We start from the raw sequence: 23204 nt of genomic DNA on the forward strand, positions 1-23204 counted from the left end.
TAAAAACAAATTTAGCATGTCGCATAATCACATTGATCTCGCAAGGTATCGTCATAAAGATATTCAACATCGGTACCCCAACAGGGAATCGGATCAGGAAAAGCAGTAGATATTTGCTCTTGCTGCATTTTCATCAAGCAACTCCATTTTAGTGTTTATCAACCATGGCACTGGTGGAAAAGTGTCTGCACTCCGAACTAGAATAGGCGTATACCGTACCACCACGTAATTAACACGGCAAAAATGTTAAGAAAGAAAGGATTGTGACCGCAGCAATTCTGCCAAGACAATGTACAATGAGGTACATGAATACGTCCATAACCTGGGCTATTCTGAGAAAATTAAAGTTACCGCAGAATAGTTTCCATCTGAGGCTAATAATTGTTAAAGTAATAGCAAGTACACATTGTCACTGACAAGCTTAGTGAAAGTAAAGAATTCCCCATTGGTCACTGACAAAAACCTATAAAGCCAGTATATTGGATGACAAGGACTTATTTTTCTAACCTAAACATTAAACTACCCTAACAAATCAGGTCTCACTTGGATCTAGGACCTTTCTTCATCTGATTGGGAACCTGCTGGCCCAGGGACACCTACAAAAAACTCCTCCACTGTAGCAAAAAGAAGAGAGTTAAAATATCAGTATGGAAAATTACTGCATGCAGAAGGACAAGGTAAAAAATTTTAAGTGGAGCACACGTTCCAACTGGATGGAAATGCAATCTATTGAGCAAATACAGTATAGTGCAAAATGAACCAAAAAGGGGGACTCTTCCAAATCTATAAAAGCAGCTAGATAACTTGAGATTTAAATGGGCTCAATAAGATCTCCCCCCATCTTGCGTTGCTCGAGTGGTTTCGACCAATAAGCCAACTCACTCCTTGTCTTCTCTCATCTCCACTTTACTTATGAAAAGGGGAAAAAGAAACCTAGAGATTTGAATTCCTTCCTACAAAAGAGGACAAATCTGGTGCATCATGTTTGTCATATAAGTAATACTAGCATAAGGTTCTAAAGTCTTCCACAATAGAACTCCATTAGGGCGACTCAAGCGTGGACAGCTAGTAAATAGGCAAGGAGTGACGTGTTTCTCTTTGTTTTTTTGGAAAGGACTATAATACAATCTCTTGGGTTCTGCCTCTCCGTCGTGCTAGACATTTGTCAACTCAAAGCAGTCTCCATGTGAATATTTTCCATACATGGGTTGTAGATGCATGGGGTTCATCATCATAAAAAAGAGAAGGCATTCGTACCTATATCCTCCCCGTCGGGAGAATCCAGAAAATTTTCCGAATCTGATGGAAGAAATGGTGAATCAGGGTAGCCTCCAAGGGCCCCTAAATCTGCAATTCCAATTAAAGATATCCCAAAAGATTTGTACGAGTATGGATATAATAGAGCCATAGGTCAAAGGAATGGAGTTAATGGACACTTACGCCATCAGAACACCAAATACCTATGACCGTAGGAAAAATAATTAACCACATACCTCCCAAGTTTGAAAAATCAGCAGTTAGATCTGAGAGACTGAAATTCCACTGTATCTGATCCAATGACCTAAGAGAGTCTCTTGAATTCCCAGGTCCCCCGTCAGGTGGAAGCTGCAATCCTACTGAACTTGCTACATCAGCTGTAAATGCCGTATCAAGTGCCGACGTATCTGCACCCAATCCAGATATTTCGGAGGCAGAGAAAGGGAAATGACCACTAGAAGCCGCTGATGTAGGACTCACTGGCATCTCTGACATGGATGACATGGCACTGCTTGGAGGAATGATGGAAGATGCATCAGCTGCGCTGCTATTTATTGCCATATTAAATCAAGGAAAAGGATAGTTGTTAATACCAGTGAAGAGAGTGAGGTAAATTTCAACTATGCACACACAGGAAAATACTTGGCTTAAACAATGCATGAGAAAAGATGAACCAAACATCCATAGAAATCGCCTAGACAAGTCATACTACCTATGGTAAAACATCATGTTTTCACCTCATGAAAGAAAAGCGAGAATTGAAGGATTTGGTATGAGTGAATACAGCTCAATACTAAATGCCAAGGACTAAATGACAACCCACAAATCCAAATTTTTGTATCAACACCAAATAACTCATGCATGTAAACATTACTATGCTCAGCAATTGCTCTTACATTTTGCCATAAGTACCATGGTGAGGGACAAACCATGTGCCCCATGCTATTATATGCACAAAGATTGCAATTAACACATAGCGGATCAACTAAAAGGACAGTGCCGCAATATGTAAAATACTGAGCAATTTGCCACACGGTACACAATCAATCCCCAATTCCAATTGGTATAAAGCTATAGATCAGGATACGCAGGACATTGGTCCAGAATGAAAGTAAAATCAATGTCGTTGCCAATTATGATGAAGTAGATTATGATGACAATGTACTGGTACTTACTCATTCCCTGAATTTACACGCATAGCATGATAGTTGCTTGGTGCAGGAACTCCATTCACTACATGACAGCTAGAAATTCCATAGCCCAAGGGGTTGATATGAGGTTGACCTGGTGCTGGAATTGCAGGCTGCTGCATCACTGGGTATCCCATGGGTAAATTGTTAACTGCACTAAACACAAGTTGAGTTGAATAGTAGTTGACAACAATAATGCTTGGACCTAATACTTCAAGCCATATCCCCTATGAATGAACTCGACCATTGAATAGTATGCGGGCAAAGCACAACTACACAGATTAGCATTCGTATCGAGATAAGGAAAAAGTATGATTTGCATATACAAAACTTCATGTACAATGGAAACTGATGTAGAACGATTGGCATGTGATTATCTTGACAAACGTGATCGCTAGAAACCAACGCGATTTGACCGTGACTGATGTCGGAGCATTCCTCGAAGACGTCAAAGGCCATTAATGATCTCTTATATTTTCGAGAGTAGTTGAATAGTTTTAGATTTCCAGAGTCCTTATTAATTGTGATTTGTCTTCTAGGAATTTATTAAGTTCTCTATTTTCCAAGCTTGGAGGGTTGTTCCTTACTCGCCTATAAAAGGATGCTACGATGAATGAGATAAACAGACTATTATCAATTGAATTTCAGAATTACTTTGGAAAGTTTTTTCCAGTTATAGCTTACCCTGCGTCATTTGGTATCAGGGCAAGGTTTCTCCCTACAACGATGTCTCATAACGTGAATCGAAACACCTCCGTAGCTTAGGGCGCTGAGCCTGTTACACGTGAGGAATTTACCCAGTTTACTGAGGAAACTGGACAAACTCTACGAGACCGCCAACGGACGATGCAAGAATTACTTGCCGCCATCCAACGGTTGTCTGCAAACCCTAACCCTAACCCTGGTGATCTTCCCGCAGAGCATATTCCTGTTGCTCGAGTTCCCGAAGTAGCTATGGAGCAAAGGGCGAATCCTCGACAAAGGCGTCAAGACTATGTCGAGGATTCTGAAGAAGAAGATGAAGAGGATTTCCAGGACATGCCTATTCGTGAAGGTCGCTGTTATGGAGGATTCCAAGGAGAGCATGTTCGTGGGGATTGTCAACATGGAGGATATCAGCAAGAACACGAACAATATCAATTGAAAGTCGACCTTCCTACCTTCAATGGCAACTTAAACATCAAAGACTTTCTAAATTGGCTCTGGGAGGTTGAGAAGTTCTTCGATGCCATGGAGATCGAAGAGGACCGCCAAGTAAAGCTCACGGCGTATAAATTGAAGGGCGGCGCCTCAGCCTGGTGGGAGTAGACACAACTTTCCAGACGTTGACAAGGGAAAGCACCTATCCGAACTTGGAATCATATGAAGCAGTTGTTGAAGCTTCGATTCCTTCCTGCTGACTTTGAGCAAGTTTTGTTCTAGCAATTTCAGGCTTGCAAACAAGGAAGTCGGACGATTCAAGCTTACACGGAGGTATTCCTTCGACTTTCGACCTGCAATAATCTTGTCGAATAACAAACCGCCAGGTATATCAATGGCCTACGTTTGAATATTCAAGATCGTGTTTCGTTACATCGTTTATACTCTGTCAAGGATGCGAAAGAGATGGCCAGGAAAGTGGAATTGTAGTTGGAGCGAAACAATTACTCAAGCAGAACGGGAAATTATGCTCCTCGAGGACAATTCGGGCGAGGAAAATCGCAAGAGGGTGCTGAATCCTCTAATCGGCAATTCAACAATACAAACCGAAATTCGGGGAGTAATGTTGAGGCGTCCAAACCTTCTGAATCCCCTGCGTCAAAGGCTCGCGATGTTGTTCCGAATCTTTATACCAAGCCCTATTCAGGAAAGTACTTTAAATGTAATGAGCCTGGGCACCATTCGAGTGATTGTCCGCCGCGGAAGATGGCGAATCTGGTCGAACATGAAGATGGGCTTAATGAGGAGGATTGGGGGGACGAAGAAGAGATAGTCGACGAAGAAGGAGAACATGTTAATTGCGTGGTTAGACGACTGCTATTAGCCCTACGGAAGGAAGACTCATAGCGGAATAACCTTTTCCGCACCCGTTGCACTATCAGTGGAAAGGTCTGCGACGTCATCATCAACAGCGGAAGTTGCGAGAATATCGTATTGCAGGCGCTTGTCGATCATCTCCAACTAAAGACTGAAGTTCAACCCTCGCCCTATACGATTGGCTGGATTCGTAAGGGGCCGGAATTAAAGGTAACTCAGCTTTGTCGTTTGCCTATTTCTATTGGAAAAACATACAAAGATACGATAATTTGTGATGTTGTTGAGATGAATGCATGCCACATCTTGCTGGGACGACCATGGCAGTGTGATGTTGACATTACTCATCGAGCGTGTGAGAATGTTTATTTGTTTGTGTGGGATAGGACGAAAATTACTCTTCGTCCCTTGGATTAAGTTACTCGTGTTCCGCGAACTACTAAAAAATAGGACAAGGACAAGGCTGGTGTTTTACTTAATGTTCGCAAGAAGAATGGTATATACTTGATTGTGGATAGTGGATCTAAGCAGGAAACCATCGAAATTCCAGAAGCACTTCAACCATTACTGAAGGCTTTTTCTAGTCTTATTCCTGAGGATCTACCGGATGGACTACCACCGATGCGAGACATTCAGCACCAAATTGATTTCTTACCGGGTGCTAGTCTTTCAAATTTGCCCCACTATTGCATGACCCCAAAGGAGAATCAGATATTATAGGAAAATATGGAAGAACTTCTTCGAAAAGGATTTATACGAGAGAACATGAGCCCTTGTGCAGTTCCTGCTTTACTTACACCAAAGAAAGATGGGAGCATGCGGATGTGCGTGGATAGTCGAGCAATCAATAAAATTACTGTGAGGTACCACTTCCCTATTCCCCATTTGGATGATATGCTTGACAGGTTGTCTGGATCAAAGATCTTTTTGAAGATCGATTTGCGGAGTGGATACCATCAGATTCGTATGAGGCCCAGGGATGAATGGAAGACGGCTTTCAAAACCAGCGAAGGACTTTATGAGTGGTTAGTCATGCCCTTTGGACTTACCAATGCTCCTAGCACTTTTATGCACTTGATGACGCAAGTCCTTGAACCTTTCTTTGGAAAGTTCATGGTGGTTTATTTAGATGATATATTTGTCTATAGCCCCGATGAGCAGCAACATGTAGACCACCTTCGAGATGTTTTGCAGGTTTTGGAGAACAATCAACTCTATATCAACTTGCCTAAATGCAATTTTACGACAAGTGAATTGCTATTTTTGGGATACATTGTTAGTGCAGATGGCCTTCGAGTTGATGAGGCAAAGGTTGCCGCGATTCAAGAGTAGCCTACACCCAAGACTGTTGGAGAGGTGCGGAGTTTTCATGGACTGACGACATTCTATCGCAGGTTCATTTGTAATTTCAGTACTATCTTAGCACCTATCACATAATGTTTGAAGAATGGGCAATTTCGCTGAGACGATGCGACTGAGGCAAGCTTTGTCTTGATAAAAGAGAAATTGTCTACTGCGCCTGTTCTAACTTTGCCGAATTTTGATAAATTGTTTGAGCTAGATTGTGATGCTTCGGGAATCGGAATTGGCGCAGTACTCTCGCAAGAAGGTAAACCGGTTGCTTATTTCAGTGAAAAATTGAATGAAGCTCGATGCCGATGGTCTACTTATGAGCAAGAATTTTACGCTGTGGTTCGAGCTATTAAGAATTGGCAGCCTTATCTCTATCAGTGTGAGTTTATACTCAATACTGATCACCAAGCGCCCAAATACATCAAGGGCCAAAAGCATTTAAATAAGATGCATGAGCACTGGATTTCTTTCTTGGAGCAATTTAATTTTGTGCTTCGACATAAGGCAGGTCATCTGAACAAAGTGGCGGATGCTTTAAGCCGCTGAGCTGCATTACTGGTTACCATGAAAAACGAAGTAGTGGGTTTTGAGTTTTTATGCGATCTTTATCCGGACGATGAGGATTTTCGAGACACTTCGGCGAAATGTCAAGCTGCTAGTTCTGCTGGTGATATGATTATATGCGATAAATTCTTGTTTTATGGCAACAGGTTATGTATTTCCCGAAGTTCTCTTCGAGAGAAACTGATTCGAGAGCTGCATGGAGGAAGTCTTGGAAGACATCTCGGCCGTGATAAGTCCATCGCTTTGGTGGAGGAGCGATATTTTTTGCCACAATTGAAGCGGGACGTTGGCGTTTTGTGCAGAATTGTCCTGTTTGTCAAGTTGCAAAGGGGCATTCACAGAATACTGGCCTTTATACGCCATTGCCAATTCCAACCGGACCTTGGGTGGATATATCCATGGATTTTGTTCTGGGACTTCCGCGAACTCAACGAGGTATGGATTTTGTCTTTGTGGTAGTGGATCGATTTACAAAGATGTCACACTTTATACTTTGTAAGAAGACATCCGATGCTTCTCATGTTGCTGGCCTTTTCTTCCGCAAAGTAGTTCATTTGCATGGTGTTCAAAAGACGATTACTTTTGATCGAGATACTAAGTTCCTCAGTCACTTCTGGAGGACTCTATGGAAGTTGTTTGGAACTAATTTGCAGTACAGTAGTTCCTTCCATCCTCAAACTAATGGACAAACCGAAGTGGTTAATCGGACAATGGCGAACATCATCCGTTGTCTTTGCAGTAACATACCAAAACAGTGAGATTGATATCTTGCCCCGGCAGAATTTGCTTTCAACAATACGGTTAATCGGTCCACTAGGAAGTCTCCATTTGAAGTTATTTATGGTCGTGTGCCTCAGCATACACTTGATCTGATCCCTCTGCCTAAGATTCCTGGTTACAGTGTAGCAGCAGAAAATTTGGCAACAAAAATTATGGAGGTTCACGCTGACGTTACACGCCAACTTGCTGAGTCCAATGCCAAGTATAAGGATCATGCTGACAAGCGACGTCGTTCCAAAACTTTTGATGTAGGCAATGAAGTCATGGTCTTTCTACGCAATGAGCGATTTCCCGTTGGTACATATAATAAGCTGAAGAACAAGAAGATTGGTCCTTGCCGAATTATCAAAAAGATCAACGACAATGCCTATGTTATTGATCTTCCTAGTAATCTTAATATCTCTCCAACATTCAACGTGACAGACCTATTCGAGTATCACTCTCCAGACATTCCGCTTTATCCTGATGATAACTCGAGGGCGAGTTCTTCTAAAGAAGGAGAGAATGGTGTAGAACGATTGGCATGCGATTATCTTGACAAACGTGATCGCCAGCAACAGACGCGATTTGACCGTGATTGATGCCAGAGCATTCCTCGGAGACGTCGAAGGCCATTAATGATCTCTTATATTTTTTAGAGTAGTTGAATAGTTTTAGATTTCCAGAGTCCTTATTAATTGTGATTTGTCTTTTAGGAATTTATTAAGTTCTCTATTTTCCAAACTTGGAGAGTTGTTCCTTACTCGCCTATAAAAGGATGCTACGATGAATGAGATAAACAGCCTACTATCAATTGAATTTCAGAATTACTTTGAAAAGCTTTTTCCAGTTATAGCTTACACTGCGTCAGAAACTAACTTCATGTTTGAGCAAAAAAACAAGCCCCCAGCTTCCTCTTGCCTCACCTTGACAGTTTATTATGAAAATTAGCTCATACAACCTTAACTACATGGTGCCGTATTATATAAGCCTTAACTCCATGTTTGAGCATAAAAACAAGTCCAACATGCTCTTTCCTTTTGCTTGCAGCTTATGATGAAAATTAGCTCATACAGCCTATTAGGGTGCGCATGAAATCCATTCTGGAGCAGAAACTGCATTCCGAAACAGAAATGCGTTTGTAAAAAAATTTCCGGAATGCATTCTGGAGCAATTTTTGCATTCTGGAATAAAAATGCGTTTGTTAAAAATACTTAATTCCAGAACGCATTCTTGATTCCAGAATGAGTTTTGGGCAAGAAAAAGAGAATCTACTTTTTGTAGCTTCTCTCTTCCAGAATGCATTCTCCCTATTTTCTTTCTTTTTCGTGGCCTTTACAACACATTTTGATATCTCACTAATTTTTTTTTTTAGAAAATGCATAAAAATTGAAAAATTCCAGAAAAATTCATAAAAATTTCAAGAAAATAAAAAAAGTCAGATTTCGGAAAAATAGGAAATTTGGTGAATTTTTTTCAAAAAATATAAAAAAAATCAAAAATTTCAAAACTTCACAGAATGGCTTAGAATACCTTTGGGCACCCATTTTGAGTGAAATTTAATTTTTTTGAGGTGCCCAAAAAAATCAAAAAATTAAAAATTTCAAAACTTCTCAAAATAGTATAATACCTCTGGGCACCCACTTTGAGTAAAATTTAATTTTTTTGAGGTGCCCAAAAAAATTAAAAATTTCAAAACTTCACAAAATGGCTTAGAATACCTTTGGGCACCCACTTTGAGTCAAATTTAATTTTTTTGAGGTGCCCAAAAAAATAAACAAATCAAAATAGATTTCTGTTTCAGAAATCAATTTCTGGAGCAGAATTAATCATGTTTTATCAAACAGATTTCTCCTCCAGAAATCAATTTCTTGCAAGAATTCTAGAAATCAATTTCTGGCAAGAATTTGATTTATGGAGCAGAATGGTTACCATTCGCGTCCTTATTGTTTGGAAGGACGGAAAAGGGCAGAAAAAGAGTGGAACGAAAGTGGAGTGAAAGTCGGCAGGGAAGCGATAAGTACCTTTTTTTTTAGCTTGGCAGAAGAAATCGGTATTTACTGTAACAACATGAAGTCATACTGATGTTTGATTTAATCATTTGTTTTCATTAGGTAAGTTGTGAAACTCAAAACCCAACAATTAGGGGCATCAGATTGGTGGATCCAAGAGGGACCGAAGTACTCCTCCCTGTATTCAGTCTCTCCATTCTCCCTTGTGTTTCAAGCTTTTAAATCCAATTGCCTTTTTTTTCCATCATTATTTATTTTCACAATTGTAGTTCATGAATTTTTAATTTATTTAATGTGATCCCTAAATTTTCGGTACATTTTCAAATTAGTTCCCAGAATAAATGAAAATGTTTAATTTTGTCGTTCCATGAAAATTTCAGAGATCGTATTGAACAAATTAAAAATTTAGAAATCACATTACGTGTTGGGCTAAAGTTCATGACTATTTATGTCATTATCCGTCCATAAAATTAGTCTATTCGGGCTAAGATATCGTGTTCGCGTAAACGGGTCGCGCCCGATATCACCGGTACCCTCCTTCTCTGCCCGAAAACCCGACCCGGACAAAGGGAGGGAGGAGGTATTTGACGATCACGTCGCGAGCAAGCGAGCGCTCCATAACCGTCCCCGCGAGGGTGATCTCGTCGTCGTCGTCGTCGCTCTGTCAAAGCTATGCGCGCGTTGGTTTCCAAGCCTTTTCTGAATTAGGGAGAGCTCGTCTCCGGCGGTCGGCGACCGGACGCTCGGAGAAAAAAAGGATGAAGAACGCCGGCGAGGGCAAAGGCCGGAGCTTCCCGGTGGATCCGAATCTGCCCCGCTGGCTGTGCCAGAACTGCCACCACCCGCTCGCCATCGCCGGCGTCGATTCCTACGCCGACAAGTACTTGAACGATCCCTCCTCTCGCTCCGGTTCGGTTTCTTCTCCATCGCCCCCGGTTTCGATTCTTGTGATTGTGGTGTTGACTTCTGCTCGAGCCAGCTCAATTTTGAGCTCGTGGTTTTCGTGAAGTCGCTCTTTTTCCTTTAAGGCGATAGGGGCTGGAGATTGGGAAATAAATCTTTTGTTAACGGATGCTGGTGAGAGTAATTAAGATGACTAGATTGAGCGATTGAATAGCATTCGCCTCTAATTTGACTGCGGTGACGTGATTGCGGAGGAGCATCCGTATGATGTCCCGGTTTTCTTGCCTCTGGAGACTGTTGTGACCATTTCTTTGCTGAGAGTTGTAATTCAGCCTCGATCAAGTGTCACTTTTACTGTATCTTTGCCCAGATAAAAAAAAAAACCACAAATTGCTGCTTTAAGGATGTAGTAATTACGGGGGATTCGTTCTTTTATCATTTCGACGAGGCAATTTGATGGGAGCGATCGCTCTTATGTGCTGAATCCCATGTCTGGCACTTGTGTTCACAGGTATGCATGGGTCCTCAATGCATGTGGCGAACAGCGTGTTGGGTTCGACTCGCATGGACAATTCGTTCGTCGTGTTGCCAAAACAGAGAGCTCAGGTGCAAGGGATTCCTCCGCGTGCTCACGGTGCTAGCCTCCAGTCTGATGCGAGCCCATCAGGGAAGGCGATGGACGAATCTTTTGTTGTAGTTTATAAGAACGAGTCTGCTTCAGATGGAGGAACTGGCCAGTTACCCTTATCCGAAGGGGGCCATGCAGCTGCTCCTCTGCAACCGAACAATTCTGGGTTTAACACGACTATAACGGTCCTTAAACGTGCATTTGAGATCGCTACAACACAATCTCAGGTAACTCGAATGTGTTTCCTCTGAGGATAGCGGAATTTGCTTCATTTGCTGTTTGTGGTGGAATTATGTAGTTGTTCATCACCTTGATTGCCATTCACAGGTTGAACAACCTCTGTGCCTTGAATGCATGAGGATACTGTCTGATAAACTTGATAAGGAGGTTGAAGATGTAAACAGAGATATCGAAGCCTATGAAGCCTGTTTGCAGAGACTGGAGGGCGAGGCACGTGATATTCTTAGTGAGGCTGATTTTCTTAAGGAGAAGCTAAAGGTGTGATTAGGCTACCCGATAGAACTCTGAGTTTGGTTTTGAAATTTTTTTTGTCATTGGTTTGTTCTTTCATTCTTTGGTATTCTTGTTTTGAATGTTTTTCTTTTTGGTTTTTTTTTTTTTTTTGGGGGAGGCGGGGCGGGGGGGGGGGGGGGAGTGTGTTGGAATTACACTTTTTTTGCACGGTCCTAAGATCTAACACTGGAAGAAGACTTCATTGTGCTTCAGTCGAAGTGATGATGAAAAAGAGCTGGCATCTGTCCGTCTATATTAGAGTCATAAGATCTAGTATTGCACCATCCCTAAAAACAATTTCTTCTGCATTATGTTCAGATTGACTAGATAGCTGACAAAATGCCTATACCTTTAGATGTTAAGTGGTAAAGTTTTTGGTCACTTGCAGGAAGGATTTTCAAAGCTTACAACTTGGCATTTTATCTTTTGATGGATAATTTGGCTGCTTAAGGGTAGTAATCTCATTGTATAATATTTTTTAGGGGTAATATTCGCAGTTTAGACTATTAATTTTCTTCCTGTTATTTGACATGTATTTGACACTTGGTTCAGTGTTTCCTCCCATTTCGCCTTTCCATCCAAGAACTTGGTTCATCATTGATGCATATATTATACTGTTAATGGAGTTTTCTGCGATGGAGATCAATACTAACGCCCCATAGCTTTCCTTTGAAGATTGAAGAAGAAGAGCGGAAGCTTGAAGATGCAATACAAGAAATAGATAAACAGTATGAGGAAGTTAGTGGTGAACTAATGGAACTAGAAACAAAATCTAGCCGCTTTCAAGAATTGGAGGAGAGGTATCTTTCCTGTCTCCACTGGTGAAAAGAATACCGGTCCTCATATTTTTTTTGGATCTTGCTTACTCATAGACTTGGGAATCAAAACTTTGTTAGTTATTTATCATTCTTGAATTTCTGTGCATCAGGTATTGGCACGAGTTTAACAATTTTCAGTTTCAGCTGATTTCACACCAGGTCTGTCCATACTCTATAGTTCGTGAATTGCACCCTTCTCATGCTATTCATGACAATTATACTATTCTCAATTGGTTTGATCAGTTTGAAAGAACTTAAGGTTATCAACTTGCATTGACAAGAAGATAAATGAAATTCAAAATCCTTTGACTTTCTCGATATTATAATTGCTGGGCAGTCTAAACGGGCTCCCACAATCCATCTGCAAAAAAGCTAACTAGGCATGGTTTGTCTCTTGAGATTGTCTTTTATAATTTCACGATTGATTGTTTATCCTTACATTGTCCCAAAGATTGTTATGCTGTCACTACTGTTTTGTTATCCAAAATCTAGAATCCTTCTATAGCATCATAAGAAATGAAGTCTGCATTTCCAAAATTTCTTTTCTGAGTACGATTGCAACTCTCTTTGGAAATCTCCATATGTAGAAGATCAGTGGACTGAAAGTGTTAGGCGAAAGCTCAAATTATGCAGCCTTTGCCTCTGTGACATCAAAGTTACTTGATTCTCAGTTATCATTCTCAATAAGTTGTGCTTGAAGCATATAATCTGTCCAAGTGAATCTGGCTTTTTTTTCATACTAACCAAATTAGATTCTTCCTGGGTGAATTGCTAACTCCATTTCCACTTACGAACAATTGCAATTTGTTTCGTGTGACTTTGCGGTGTTTGCTGTACAAACACGTAGCACGTGCATTGTGAAAAGCATGTACAGGCGATGCAACAGTGATGTATCTTCCCTTCGTGTTGGAACTTCACACTTGATTTTCTAACTTGAAAATTTTGAAATTTAAAAAAAAAAAAAATTGACTACAGGAAGAGAGAGATGCAATCTTGGCAAAGATTGAAGTTTCACAAGCACATCTAGAGCTGCTGAAGCGAACCAATGTCCTCAATGATGCCTTTCCCATCTGGCATGATGGAGAGTTTGGGACAATAAACAATTTTCGACTAGGACGTCTTCCCAAAATTCCTGTGAGAAAATACTTCGATCAAGCTTTGAATGTGTTGTATAGGATGGTTGATTTGTAGCTCTTCCTATTTCTTCTTTATGCATAATGAATCAAATCATGTAGTGGGACGTGAATGTCCTTTGCTTTTAGGACAACTCTTTAAGAGTCAAAAACATTTGGTGAAACATCCATCCTCTTCCAGGAAATATCTTTCCTGCTGCAGGTACTTTTGCTGATGCAACCTCCATGAGATTTTATTTATGGTAAAACTTAATGAGAGTATTTGGAGATAATAGGTTTTTGCTACATAATTATGGACACATAGTGAACAAAAGCTGTGCAGTGAGTTGCATTCAGTACATTTGACAACCTTTTCCCTGATTCTCTGGTCTAAGGTCAGAAAGATTTTCATGAAAGGCTATTGATGAGGTATGGGCGTCATTTTCACCTCACCTGAAATTTAGTGCACCACGATTTTAGAAGTTCAGGCTTCCAGCTACATTGTTGATGTTGTGGTTTTGTTCTCTTACTTTTTCCAAGGACTAGTGTTAAAAAAAGTTTGCTTGGATTCTTTCAGTGCAGTCACGAGTGATTCTCAGCCTCGTCTAGCATGTCTCTATATTTTAAGCCTATGTTTCACCTGCTTCAACCTGTTAAAGGGTTTGACTTTGTCCTTTCACTTTGTGTTGAATTGCTCAGGTTGAGTGGGATGAGATAAATGCTGCCTGGGGCCAAGCTTGCCTCCTCTTACATACAATGTGTCAATATTTTCGGCCCAAGTTTCCGTATCCTTTTACTTAATTTCATCTAAAGTTTGTCTTCATGCTTTAATTGGCCACAGCATACCATGTGCATGAGTTTGTTAATTGCTATTGTTTTAAATTCTTTGAGGACGTTAGTGTCCTGATCCCCTCTACGTGTGTCTTGTTCCAGATTCTTACTTTGGTGGATATATTTTGAAGGTGGCATGTTGGGAATTCTCACGTCCTAGCTAGCTTCTTTGGTGATGTAAATACTTCAGTATCTTTATGATATGATTAGGAGCAATGCACATATATAAACATTATTTGTGGCAGATATGCCTCTGCCTTAGTGTAACTTATAAAAAAACTCAGTCATCTCTTAGGTTCTGATCCAACCATAAGTTGACTAGCTTTTGTGCCATTTTGAAACAATATAGATTGAACTCAATGCTCCCGTGGTCTGTGGTTTCGAGAATTTTGCTTATCCTGGCCTCTCATGATCTTCAGCAGAAAAGCTCGGGGAATTTTCATCATTAAAAGACAAAAGGATAGATAAATGCAAACTCTACTCTTGCATTCACCTTTTCACCCAAGTAGATAAATGCAAGCTCTACTCTTGCACTCATCATTGTGCCTGAGTTAAATTATTGAAGGTTTTGCTTTGTTTCTCCCTTGAGTGGTTGTTTAGATACCGTATAAAGATACTTCCCATGGGAAGCTACCCCCGGATTATGGATCTCAGCAACAATTCTTATGAGCTGTAAGTACGGATAAGTTTCTCCGCAATTGAACCGAATCTTCTCGTATCATTTAGCCTGTATGTGCATCTCAAAGTTGAGCCATGCCTCCCTAAAGTAGATGCTGTAGGTTAAAAGAAACATCTTGCCATAAGTCTAGCATGTAACTAATGTTTTTTCCTTATGAAAACCTCACTAAGGATTAACTTGTCACGTTTGTCACCTCTTCACGCTTATCAGGATCAGGAATAATTTTAGGAAGCTAAATTAAAATGTAATTGTCAGACATCTGGTCGTGGTTGTAGTTCTCTGTGTAGATTTCTCATTTGTGGTTTAACCTAAATTTTAATTTGTAGGTTTGGTCCCGTGAACTTGTTCTGGAGCACTCGTTATGACAAGGCTATGACATTGTTCTTGACATGCCTCAAAGACTTTGCTGAGTTTGCAAAATCAAAGGATCAAGAGAACAATATACCACCAGAGAAATGTTTCAAATTGCCATACAAGTAAGTGTCTTTTCCTATAAGAAGATATAACTTTGAATTATGGAATGCACCATCTCATTATTTCAATATGTACATAATTGTCTCGATCGAATTTTCTGTTATGATGTTAATCAGTTGATTTGATATATCCTGACGGGACTGCTAGTAGATGTCCTCATGGTCGTAAGAAAAAAATATATTTCTTTTCCTTGTGCTATTTATAGTAGGAATATTATTTGACTCTTGAACATGTGGATCACCTGACAGAATTGACCACGTGGCTCGTTTGCTTTTTGCAAAAAATATGATTTGCTAATGGATGTTGCGTTGAAGCAAGAAGCAACTTTTGCAACTTCTGGAAATGGCTTGCAACAGTAGCGGTTATCAATTACGGATGTGATCTATTGAGAAATCTTATTTACACCCTAGTTCGTAGTCAATCTGTGAACATCGGGACCTATAAGTACTTTCATTGTGTGCACACAAGGGTGCTTCAGAATGCTGAGTGAATACTGCATTTCGCACTGCTGAGAAAAACTAAACATGAGATGTTCTTGCAGGATTGAGAATGACAAAGTCGAGAACTACTCCATCACGCAAAGTTTCAATAAGCAGGAGAATTGGACGAAAGCTCTAAAGTATACCCTGTGCAATCTCAAATGGGCTCTCTACTGGTTTATTGGGAATACCAACTTTCAATCACTTTCCACAACAGTATCTCAGCATGCTGATGTTCCAGCTGCAGGCACCTTATTCGCGAAGCGAGGAACTGATGCCAAGTTTGGATCCCAAAATTTGTAAAAAGTGACAGCAATTCACACGTGACATGTACATATTAGAAGTAGAATAGAAGTATGCAAACTTTTCAGGTCGTAGAATTATGTTGGCTTTTGCGCCATCCAACAGGATCGTAAGTGCTGGCAAAGAAAGAGCAGAATCATTTATTGGGGAAGCCTGTATCACTTGAATTGTTGGGTTGTGACTATATGTTGCCGCAGTCTCAAGTCTGAGGCAAGGATTAATGGCATAAAACCAGCTGGCAATTCCTCAAATTGGTACTATTTACGAAATATTTGATATCTTTCTGTCGCACAATCAATTAGATATCTATCATGGCCCAGTGTGCCGCTCACCCGCACCAGCTGAGGGTTATCGCGATTTGCATTTTACACTTTTCATCAAAGTTGAGATGCTCGCGGTTGGTTTCTGATCCTGGACGTGTACCAACATCACAGGGGCGTCCAAATCAACCAACATCCAAGAACGAGGCAACGTCAAAAAAAGGCAAATTGTATTGGGTAAGGTCAGGGGTCAGAATCCTTAGTGTGACAGCTTTGTCCAAATTAATTATAACACAATTTTACTTGCGTAAATCACTTAGAAAACGACTTTATGCAGCTCTATAGGACAGTGAATTCTTATTGTCATTGTTCCAGTAAGTATCAAAGAAATTAATGACCACCTTGATGGGTAGCACGCACTTAAAAGGCGCAATAGCATGGAATAAGGGCACTTGACATTATGATAATTTGGAAGCTATAAGAATAAACAACCAAAAGATTTTTTGCCAAGATTCGACCATCCCCTCGAAGTCAACACGCGTTCCGATCACGGTTGTTGCTCATACCTTGTAAGGATCAATTCAAATGCCTTTTATTATGGCATCGATAAAAACAAATTTAGCATGTCACATAATAACATTGATCTCGCACGGTATCGTCATAAAGATATTCAACATTGGTACCCCAACAGGGAATCGGATCAGGAAAAGCAGTAGATATTTGCTCTTGCTGCATTTTCATCAAGCAACTCCATTTTAGTGTTTATCAACCATGGCACTGGTGGAAAAGTGTCCGCGCTCCGAACTAGAATAGGCATATACCATACCACCACATAATTAACACGGCAAAAATGTTGAGAAAGAAAGGATTGTGACCGCAGCAATTCTGCCAAGACAATGTACAATGAGGTACATGAATAGGTCCATAACCTGGGCTAATCTGAGAAAATTAAAGTTACCGCAGAATAGTTTCAATCTGAGGCTAATGATTATTAAAGTAAATGCAAGTACAGAAGCCCACATTGTGACTGACAAGCTAAGTGAAAGTAAAGAATTCCCCATTGGTCACTGACAAAAACCTATAAAGCCAGTATATTGGATGACAAGGACTTATTTTTCTAACCTAAACATTAAACTACCCTAACAAATCAGGTCTCACTTGGATCTAGGACCTTTCTTCATCTGATTGGGAACCTGCTGGCCCAGGGACATCTACAAAAAACTCCTCCACTGTAGCAAAAAGAAGAGAGTTAGAATATCATTATGGACAATTACTGCATGCAGAAGTACAAGGTAAAATATTTTAAGTAGAGCACACGTTCCAACTGGATGGAAATGCAATCTATTGAGCAAATACAGTATAGTGCAAAATGAACCAAAAAGGGGGACTCTTCCAAATCTATAAAAGCAGTTAGATAATTTGAGATTTAAATGGGCTCAATAAGATCTCCCCCCATCTTGCGTTGCTCGAGTGGTTTCGACCAATAAGCCAACTCACTCCTTGTCCTCTCTCATCTCCACTTTACTTATGAAAAGGGGAAAAAGAAACCTAGATATTTGAGCTCCTTCCTACAAAAGAGGACAAATCTGGTGCATCATGTTTGTCATATAAGTAATACTAGCATAAGGTTCTAAAGTCTTCCACAATAGAACTCCCTGAGGGCGACTCAAGCGTGGACAGCTAGTAAATAGGCAAGGAGTGACGTGTTTCTCTTTTTTTATTGGAAAGGACTATAAGACAATCACTCGGGTTCTGCCTCTCCGTCGTGCTAGACATTTGTCAACTCAAAGCAGTCTCCATGTGAATATTTTCCATACATGGGTTGTAGATGCATGGGATTCATCATCATAAAAAAGAGAAGGCATTCGTACCTATATCCTCCCCGTCAGGAGAATCCAGAAAAATTTCCGAATCTGAGGGAAGAAATGGTGAACCAGAGTAGTTTCCAAGGGCCCCTAAATCTGCAATTCCAATTAAAGATATCCCAAAAGATTTGTACGAGTAAGGATATAATAGAGCCATAGGTCAAAGGAATGGAGTTAATGGACACTTAAGCCATCAGAACACCAAATACCTATGTCCGTAGGAAAAATTATGAACCACATACCTCCCAAGTTTGAAAAATCAGCAGTTAGATCTGAGAGACTGAAATTCCACTGTATCTGATCCAATGACCTAAGAGAGTCTCTTGAATTCCCAGGTCCCCCGTCAGGTGGAAGCTGCAATCCTACTGAACTTGCTACATCAGCTGTAAATGCCGTATCAAGTGCTGACGTATCTACACCCAATCCAGATATTTCGGATGCAGAGAAGGGGAAATGACCACTAGAAGCCGCTGATGTAGGACTCACAGGCATCTCTGACATGGATGACATGGCACTGCTTGGAGGAATGATGGAAGATGCATCAGCTGTGCTGCTATTTATTGCCATATTAAATCAAGGAAAAGGATAGTTGTTAATACCAGTGAAGAGAGTGAGGTAAATTTCAACTATGCACAAGCAATGTCACACAGGAAAATTCTTGGCTTAAACAATGCATGAGAAAAGATGAACCAAACATCCATAGAAATCGCCTAGACAAGTCATACTACCAATGGTAAAACATCATGTTTTCACCTCATGAAAGAAAAGAGAGAATTGAAGGATTTAGTATGAGTGAATACAGCTCAATACTAAATGCCGAGGACTAAATGACAACCCACAAATCCAAATTATTGTATCGACACCAAATAACTCATGCTTGTAAACATTACTATGCCCAGCAATTGCTCTTAAATTTTGCTATAAGTACCATGGTGAGGGACAAACCACGTGCCCCATGCCATTATATGCACAAAGATTGCAATTAACACATAGTGGATCAGCTAAAAGGACAGTGCCGCAATATGTAAAATACTGAGCAATTTGCCACACGGTACACAATCAATCCCCAATTCCAATTGGTATAAAGCTATAGATCAGGATACGCAGGACATTGGTCCAGGATGAAAGTAAAATCAATGTCGTTGCCAAGTATGATGAAGTAGATTATGATGACAATGTATTGGTACTTACTCATTCCCTGAATTTACACGCATAGCATGATAGTTGCTTGGTGCAGGAACTCCATTCACTACATGACAGCTAGAAATTCCACAGCCCAAGGGGTTGATATGAGGTTGACCTGGTGCTGGAATTGCAGGCTGCTGCAGCACTGGGTATCCCATGGGTAAATTGTTAACTGCACTGAACACAAGTTGAGTTGAATAGTAGTTGACAACAATAATGCTTGGACCTAATACTTCAAGCCATATCCCCTATGAATGAACTCGACCATTGAATAGTATGTGAGCAAAGCACAACAACAGAGATTAGCATTCGTATCGGGATAAGGAAAAAGTATGATTTGCATATACAAAACTTCATGTACAATGGAAACTAACTTCATGTTTGAGCAAAAAAACAAGCCCTCAGCTTCCTCTTGCCTCACCTTGACAGTTTATTATGAAAATTAGCTCATACAACCTTAACTACATGTTGCCGTATTATATAAGCCTTAACTCCATGTTTGAGCATAAAAACAAGGCCAACATGCTCTTTCCTACCCCTGGCGGCTTATGATGAAAATTAGCTCATACAGCCTATTATTGTTTGGAAGCACGGAAATGGGCGGAAAATGAGTGGAACGAAAGTGGAGTGAAAGTCGGCAGGGAAGGGATAAGTACGTTTTTTTTTTAGCTTGGCAGAAGAAAGCGGTATTTACTGTAACAACATGCAGTCATACTGATGTTTGATTTAATCATTTGTTTTCATTAGGTAAGTTGTGAAACTCAAAACCCAACTTCATAGCAATTAGGGGCATCAGATTGGTGGATCCAAGAGGGAAGTACTCCTCCCTGTATTCAGTCTCTCCATTCTCTCTTGTGTTTCAAGCTTTTAAATCCAATTGCCTTTTCTTCCAACATTAATTATTTTCACAATTGTTTCCTCTTCCCAAAAAAGGTTAACATAGCTATACTACAATAGATTCCCAGTGACATACACATGAAATATGTATAACTTTCAGAGCACTAATGCTACATATGGAATGCACCTTTACTTTCTTCACGACTAACGAGTATGTATCTTTTGAGATATCCTTGTTCTTACAGACTTCTATCTCAGTCACATGTCTTTCCAACCAAGTAATTAGAAGTTAACTTACCAGGCATTGGGTGAATTCCATTTTGTATAGGGGCCAGAGGGACCTTTGGAGGCACAGGATACTTCATGAGATGATACTGGTGCTCTAGTAGGTGATTAAACAGCAGAATTTGCTTTTTCAGTTTTAACCTGATATAGTACGCCCTGAAGAAATCAGCATTTTCTTCTTCCAACTTCTGCCAAACTGAAAATTGAAAAGAAAGCGGTAAAATAATCCGAAGCATATGAAAGTCAAAAAGATGTTACGACACAAGTGGCAGCAGCATAGTTTTCCTATCATTTCTTAGCAATTAACGTCGCAAGAAAAAATATAATGAGTTACGAGAACTTTTCCTAATATATGGTGATTGATGCAGATACAAAGGCGACCAAATGGGAAAAACAAGGATTTCTCATCAAGAAGGACCTCCAAAAGAACAAAACCCAAAACCATAAAATCCAGTTAAGTATCTAAAGAGAAGATGGGCTGTAGCCCAATCCAAGGACTTCCAGTAGTGTCCCCCTATACGCACCTAGTGTCGTGAATGCAGGATCTATCCTCGCCCGATTCAACAGTGTCTTGACAACTTCATGTCTATTCATATAAAGTTGTAGACAATGCTCTATCAAATTCTGGACCTACAAAAAGCCACATTACAGAAAGTACAAACAAGAATTAGTGCTTTTTAAGGGCTGATAATTTAAATAGGAAAAAAAGTAGTGAAAAGAAAAGAAGAGATATATCTACCGCCTTAAAGTTTAAGAAGGATGAGTAAGCTTACAAGTTCTATATCTTTGCGCGAAACCTTTTTGGTTTCATTGCTTGAAGTAGAAATTGAGCTGGAGTCCGCCAAGGGAGCCTCTGCTCCCTGGTTGTTCTGTTGGTCACTTTGAGAATCATGAGAACATTGGTTTGAAGATTGTATTTCTTGTGCGCCCTGTAGTTTAAAAATGAAACAAAATCTTAGTCATCAGGTGAAAGAAAAATAATAATAAAGCGATTGTTTCTGGACGCAGAAACAGTTATTAAGGAATTTGCAGCAGGGCTGTTCAACAGTATCTGACCTACATCCGACTGTTTAGAAATTGAACGGAACCTAAAAACCAAACTGTAACATTGTGTAGTCAGCTAAAGTCCAAATGTCGTTACATAAGTTTGGATGGTTGTCAGCAAGACCTATATACCACACGTGTTAGTGATGTTAATCCAGTTCCGCTCTCATCTTAGCACAAGAAAAACTTTTTGTCAAAACAAGCCAACCACACCATACGCAAATGAATCTAGGGGTGCCACAATTGCTTTCTGCAGGACCGCATCATTATTCTAAGTTCAGAGGCAGTGAGGAAAGTGCAAGTTTCACAGAATCTATCTTTCTTCTTTTTCTTGAAATAGCAGGAACAAAAGTGAGGTCGTGGCATAGAACAGTCAATGAAATAGGAAGACTGGATGGTTCTTCCACTGTATAAAGCAAAAAAGCAAGATGAAATGACCAGAGGAGCTCATGAAAAGTAGCACAGACAGACACTGAAGAGAGTTGTGAGAGATGCATAGTCGACTATTAACCTGTGAGTTCTTCATTACAGCAAAATACAGGCTGGCCGCATTTCCTTTTAAGCAAAAATCCCTCGTTACAATAAAGTTGAACTCGGTAGTTATCTAATTCTGTTTCACTTGCAGAGTAAAATGTTCACCTGGCAAATAAGGGTGAAGGGCATCATAAGTAAAGCACTTTAACATAACCAAAATGAGGTCTTCAAGATCGGAGAACAACACCACATATTTTCAGTAATGGAGGAACAAACATATGCAGAAAATCAAACCCCGCGTAACCAAAGAATTGGCCTAAAATATAGGAACCGGAAAGAATGAGCTTTAGAAAGTTAACTGGATAACATAAAAACAAACACCACCATGTTCTAATTGAGTAGGTCGAATCTCAACATTGTCACACACCTACCTTCGCTTCTTACAGCTGATAATTCTACCTTAACTAGCAACTTTAAATCAACTCTTAAGTTAGCTAGGCACATGGAATCCAGCCATAACACATCAAGTTTTTTTTCAATTGAACTCATTCCTAAAAAGACTTCGCAATTTCTGCAGACAACTGAAGAGCACATTCTGTTTAGTAAATTTGATGAGTTAAAAGTACCCTTTTATCAATATCTAACAAACAAGCACCGTAAAAAGAAAATGCAAACAAAATGCAAAGTAGAATGTTGTTCCCACAATTTGCCTTTCCCTTTAAACAGTTTCAACTCTACCAGCTTCTGCGTGCCTCAGTCATAGAGCAATCTACAAAAAAAAAAAAAAAGAGCTGAGGCTATTCTGAACTGTATTTGCTCGACGAACTCACCACAATACTAATAACAATGCCACAAACCAGGATACCATCCCAGATGCAACCCTTTAGCCCTTTACGTCGGCATCAGTTCACCCTTAAATTATAGAGGGCAGAGAACAGAACAAAACATCACACGATACATAAATCCACCCTACAAGGGGCAGCCACGAAGGTAAACTATAAGATCCAGCAGAAACTCACCTACCACGAAGCGATTTAACTTCCCAAAATTCTCGCAGGCACACTTAGTTTCGACGAATTGAGAAGCCAAGCTTCCCTCCAAAGCTGGAGTTCGAAAAAAAAAAAATACTCGAGCGAAAGAGCAAAACTTTAGAGCAAATCAAAAGGGAAAAAAAAACCCGGAAATCCGAGCTCAAAAAGGACGCTGTGACCACGCAGTCAGACACGCACGCAGGCAAAACACATCACTCCCACTCGAAGCTTCCAATGTATTCACGCAGACCCAGAAGACAAAAACTGCAGATTCGGAGACTCCGAGGTTCGGCGACGGCGTCTCGGCGCCGGCGTGAGCAGTCGGGGAGTGTTCC

The 23204-nt window shown here is 40.2% G+C and overlaps 2 protein-coding genes across 8 annotated transcripts; one reads left to right on the forward strand and one right to left on the reverse strand.

The window, feature by feature from the left end:
• Positions 1-246: 246 nt before the first annotated feature.
• On the reverse strand, positions 247-22995 carry LOC115678047 (uncharacterized). Of its 6 annotated transcripts, none has more exons than XM_056318570.1 (9): positions 22858-22995; positions 21876-22003; positions 21094-21249; positions 20845-20950; positions 20334-20516; positions 2433-2598; positions 1494-1801; positions 1258-1347; positions 247-614 (listed from the first exon to the last, which is right to left on the reverse strand). In XM_056318570.1, the coding sequence occupies exons 2-9, from the start codon at positions 21888-21890 to the stop codon at positions 550-552; spliced, it is 1089 nt and encodes a 362-aa protein (XP_056174545.1). In that variant the 5' UTR covers positions 21891-22003; positions 22858-22995; the 3' UTR covers positions 247-549. The 6 variants fall into 6 exon arrangements, with proteins under 6 accessions (XP_056174545.1, XP_056174542.1, XP_056174546.1 ...); XM_056318567.1 differs by having other exon boundaries at positions 1494-1804; XM_056318571.1 differs by lacking the exons at positions 247-614; positions 1258-1347; positions 1494-1801; positions 2433-2598 and adding exons at positions 17002-17377; positions 18020-18109; positions 18256-18527; positions 19205-19370.
• Positions 9620-16039, forward strand: LOC115663659 (beclin-1-like protein). 2 transcript variants are annotated; one of them, XR_008818091.1, is made up of 11 exons: positions 9620-10057; positions 10563-10906; positions 11007-11177; positions 11868-11992; positions 12121-12169; positions 12986-13144; positions 13822-13907; positions 14554-14625; positions 14959-15112; positions 15428-15515; positions 15648-15698. XR_008818091.1 is itself a non-coding variant. In XM_030585646.2 (10 exons), the coding sequence occupies exons 1-10, from the start codon at positions 9907-9909 to the stop codon at positions 15886-15888; spliced, it is 1548 nt and encodes a 515-aa protein (XP_030441506.2). In that variant the 5' UTR covers positions 9620-9906; the 3' UTR covers positions 15889-16039. The 2 variants fall into 2 exon arrangements, 1 of the variants encoding a protein (XP_030441506.2); XM_030585646.2 differs by lacking the exon at positions 15428-15515 and having other exon boundaries at positions 14959-15108; positions 15648-16039.
• Positions 22996-23204: the final 209 nt, after the last annotated feature.

The sequence above is a fragment of the Syzygium oleosum genome, unplaced genomic scaffold, assembly GCF_021117445.2.
Source record: "Syzygium oleosum isolate NSW1041296 unplaced genomic scaffold, Sole_v2.1 Sole_v2.15, whole genome shotgun sequence".
NCBI classification, from domain to species: Eukaryota; Viridiplantae; Streptophyta; class Magnoliopsida; order Myrtales; family Myrtaceae; genus Syzygium; species Syzygium oleosum.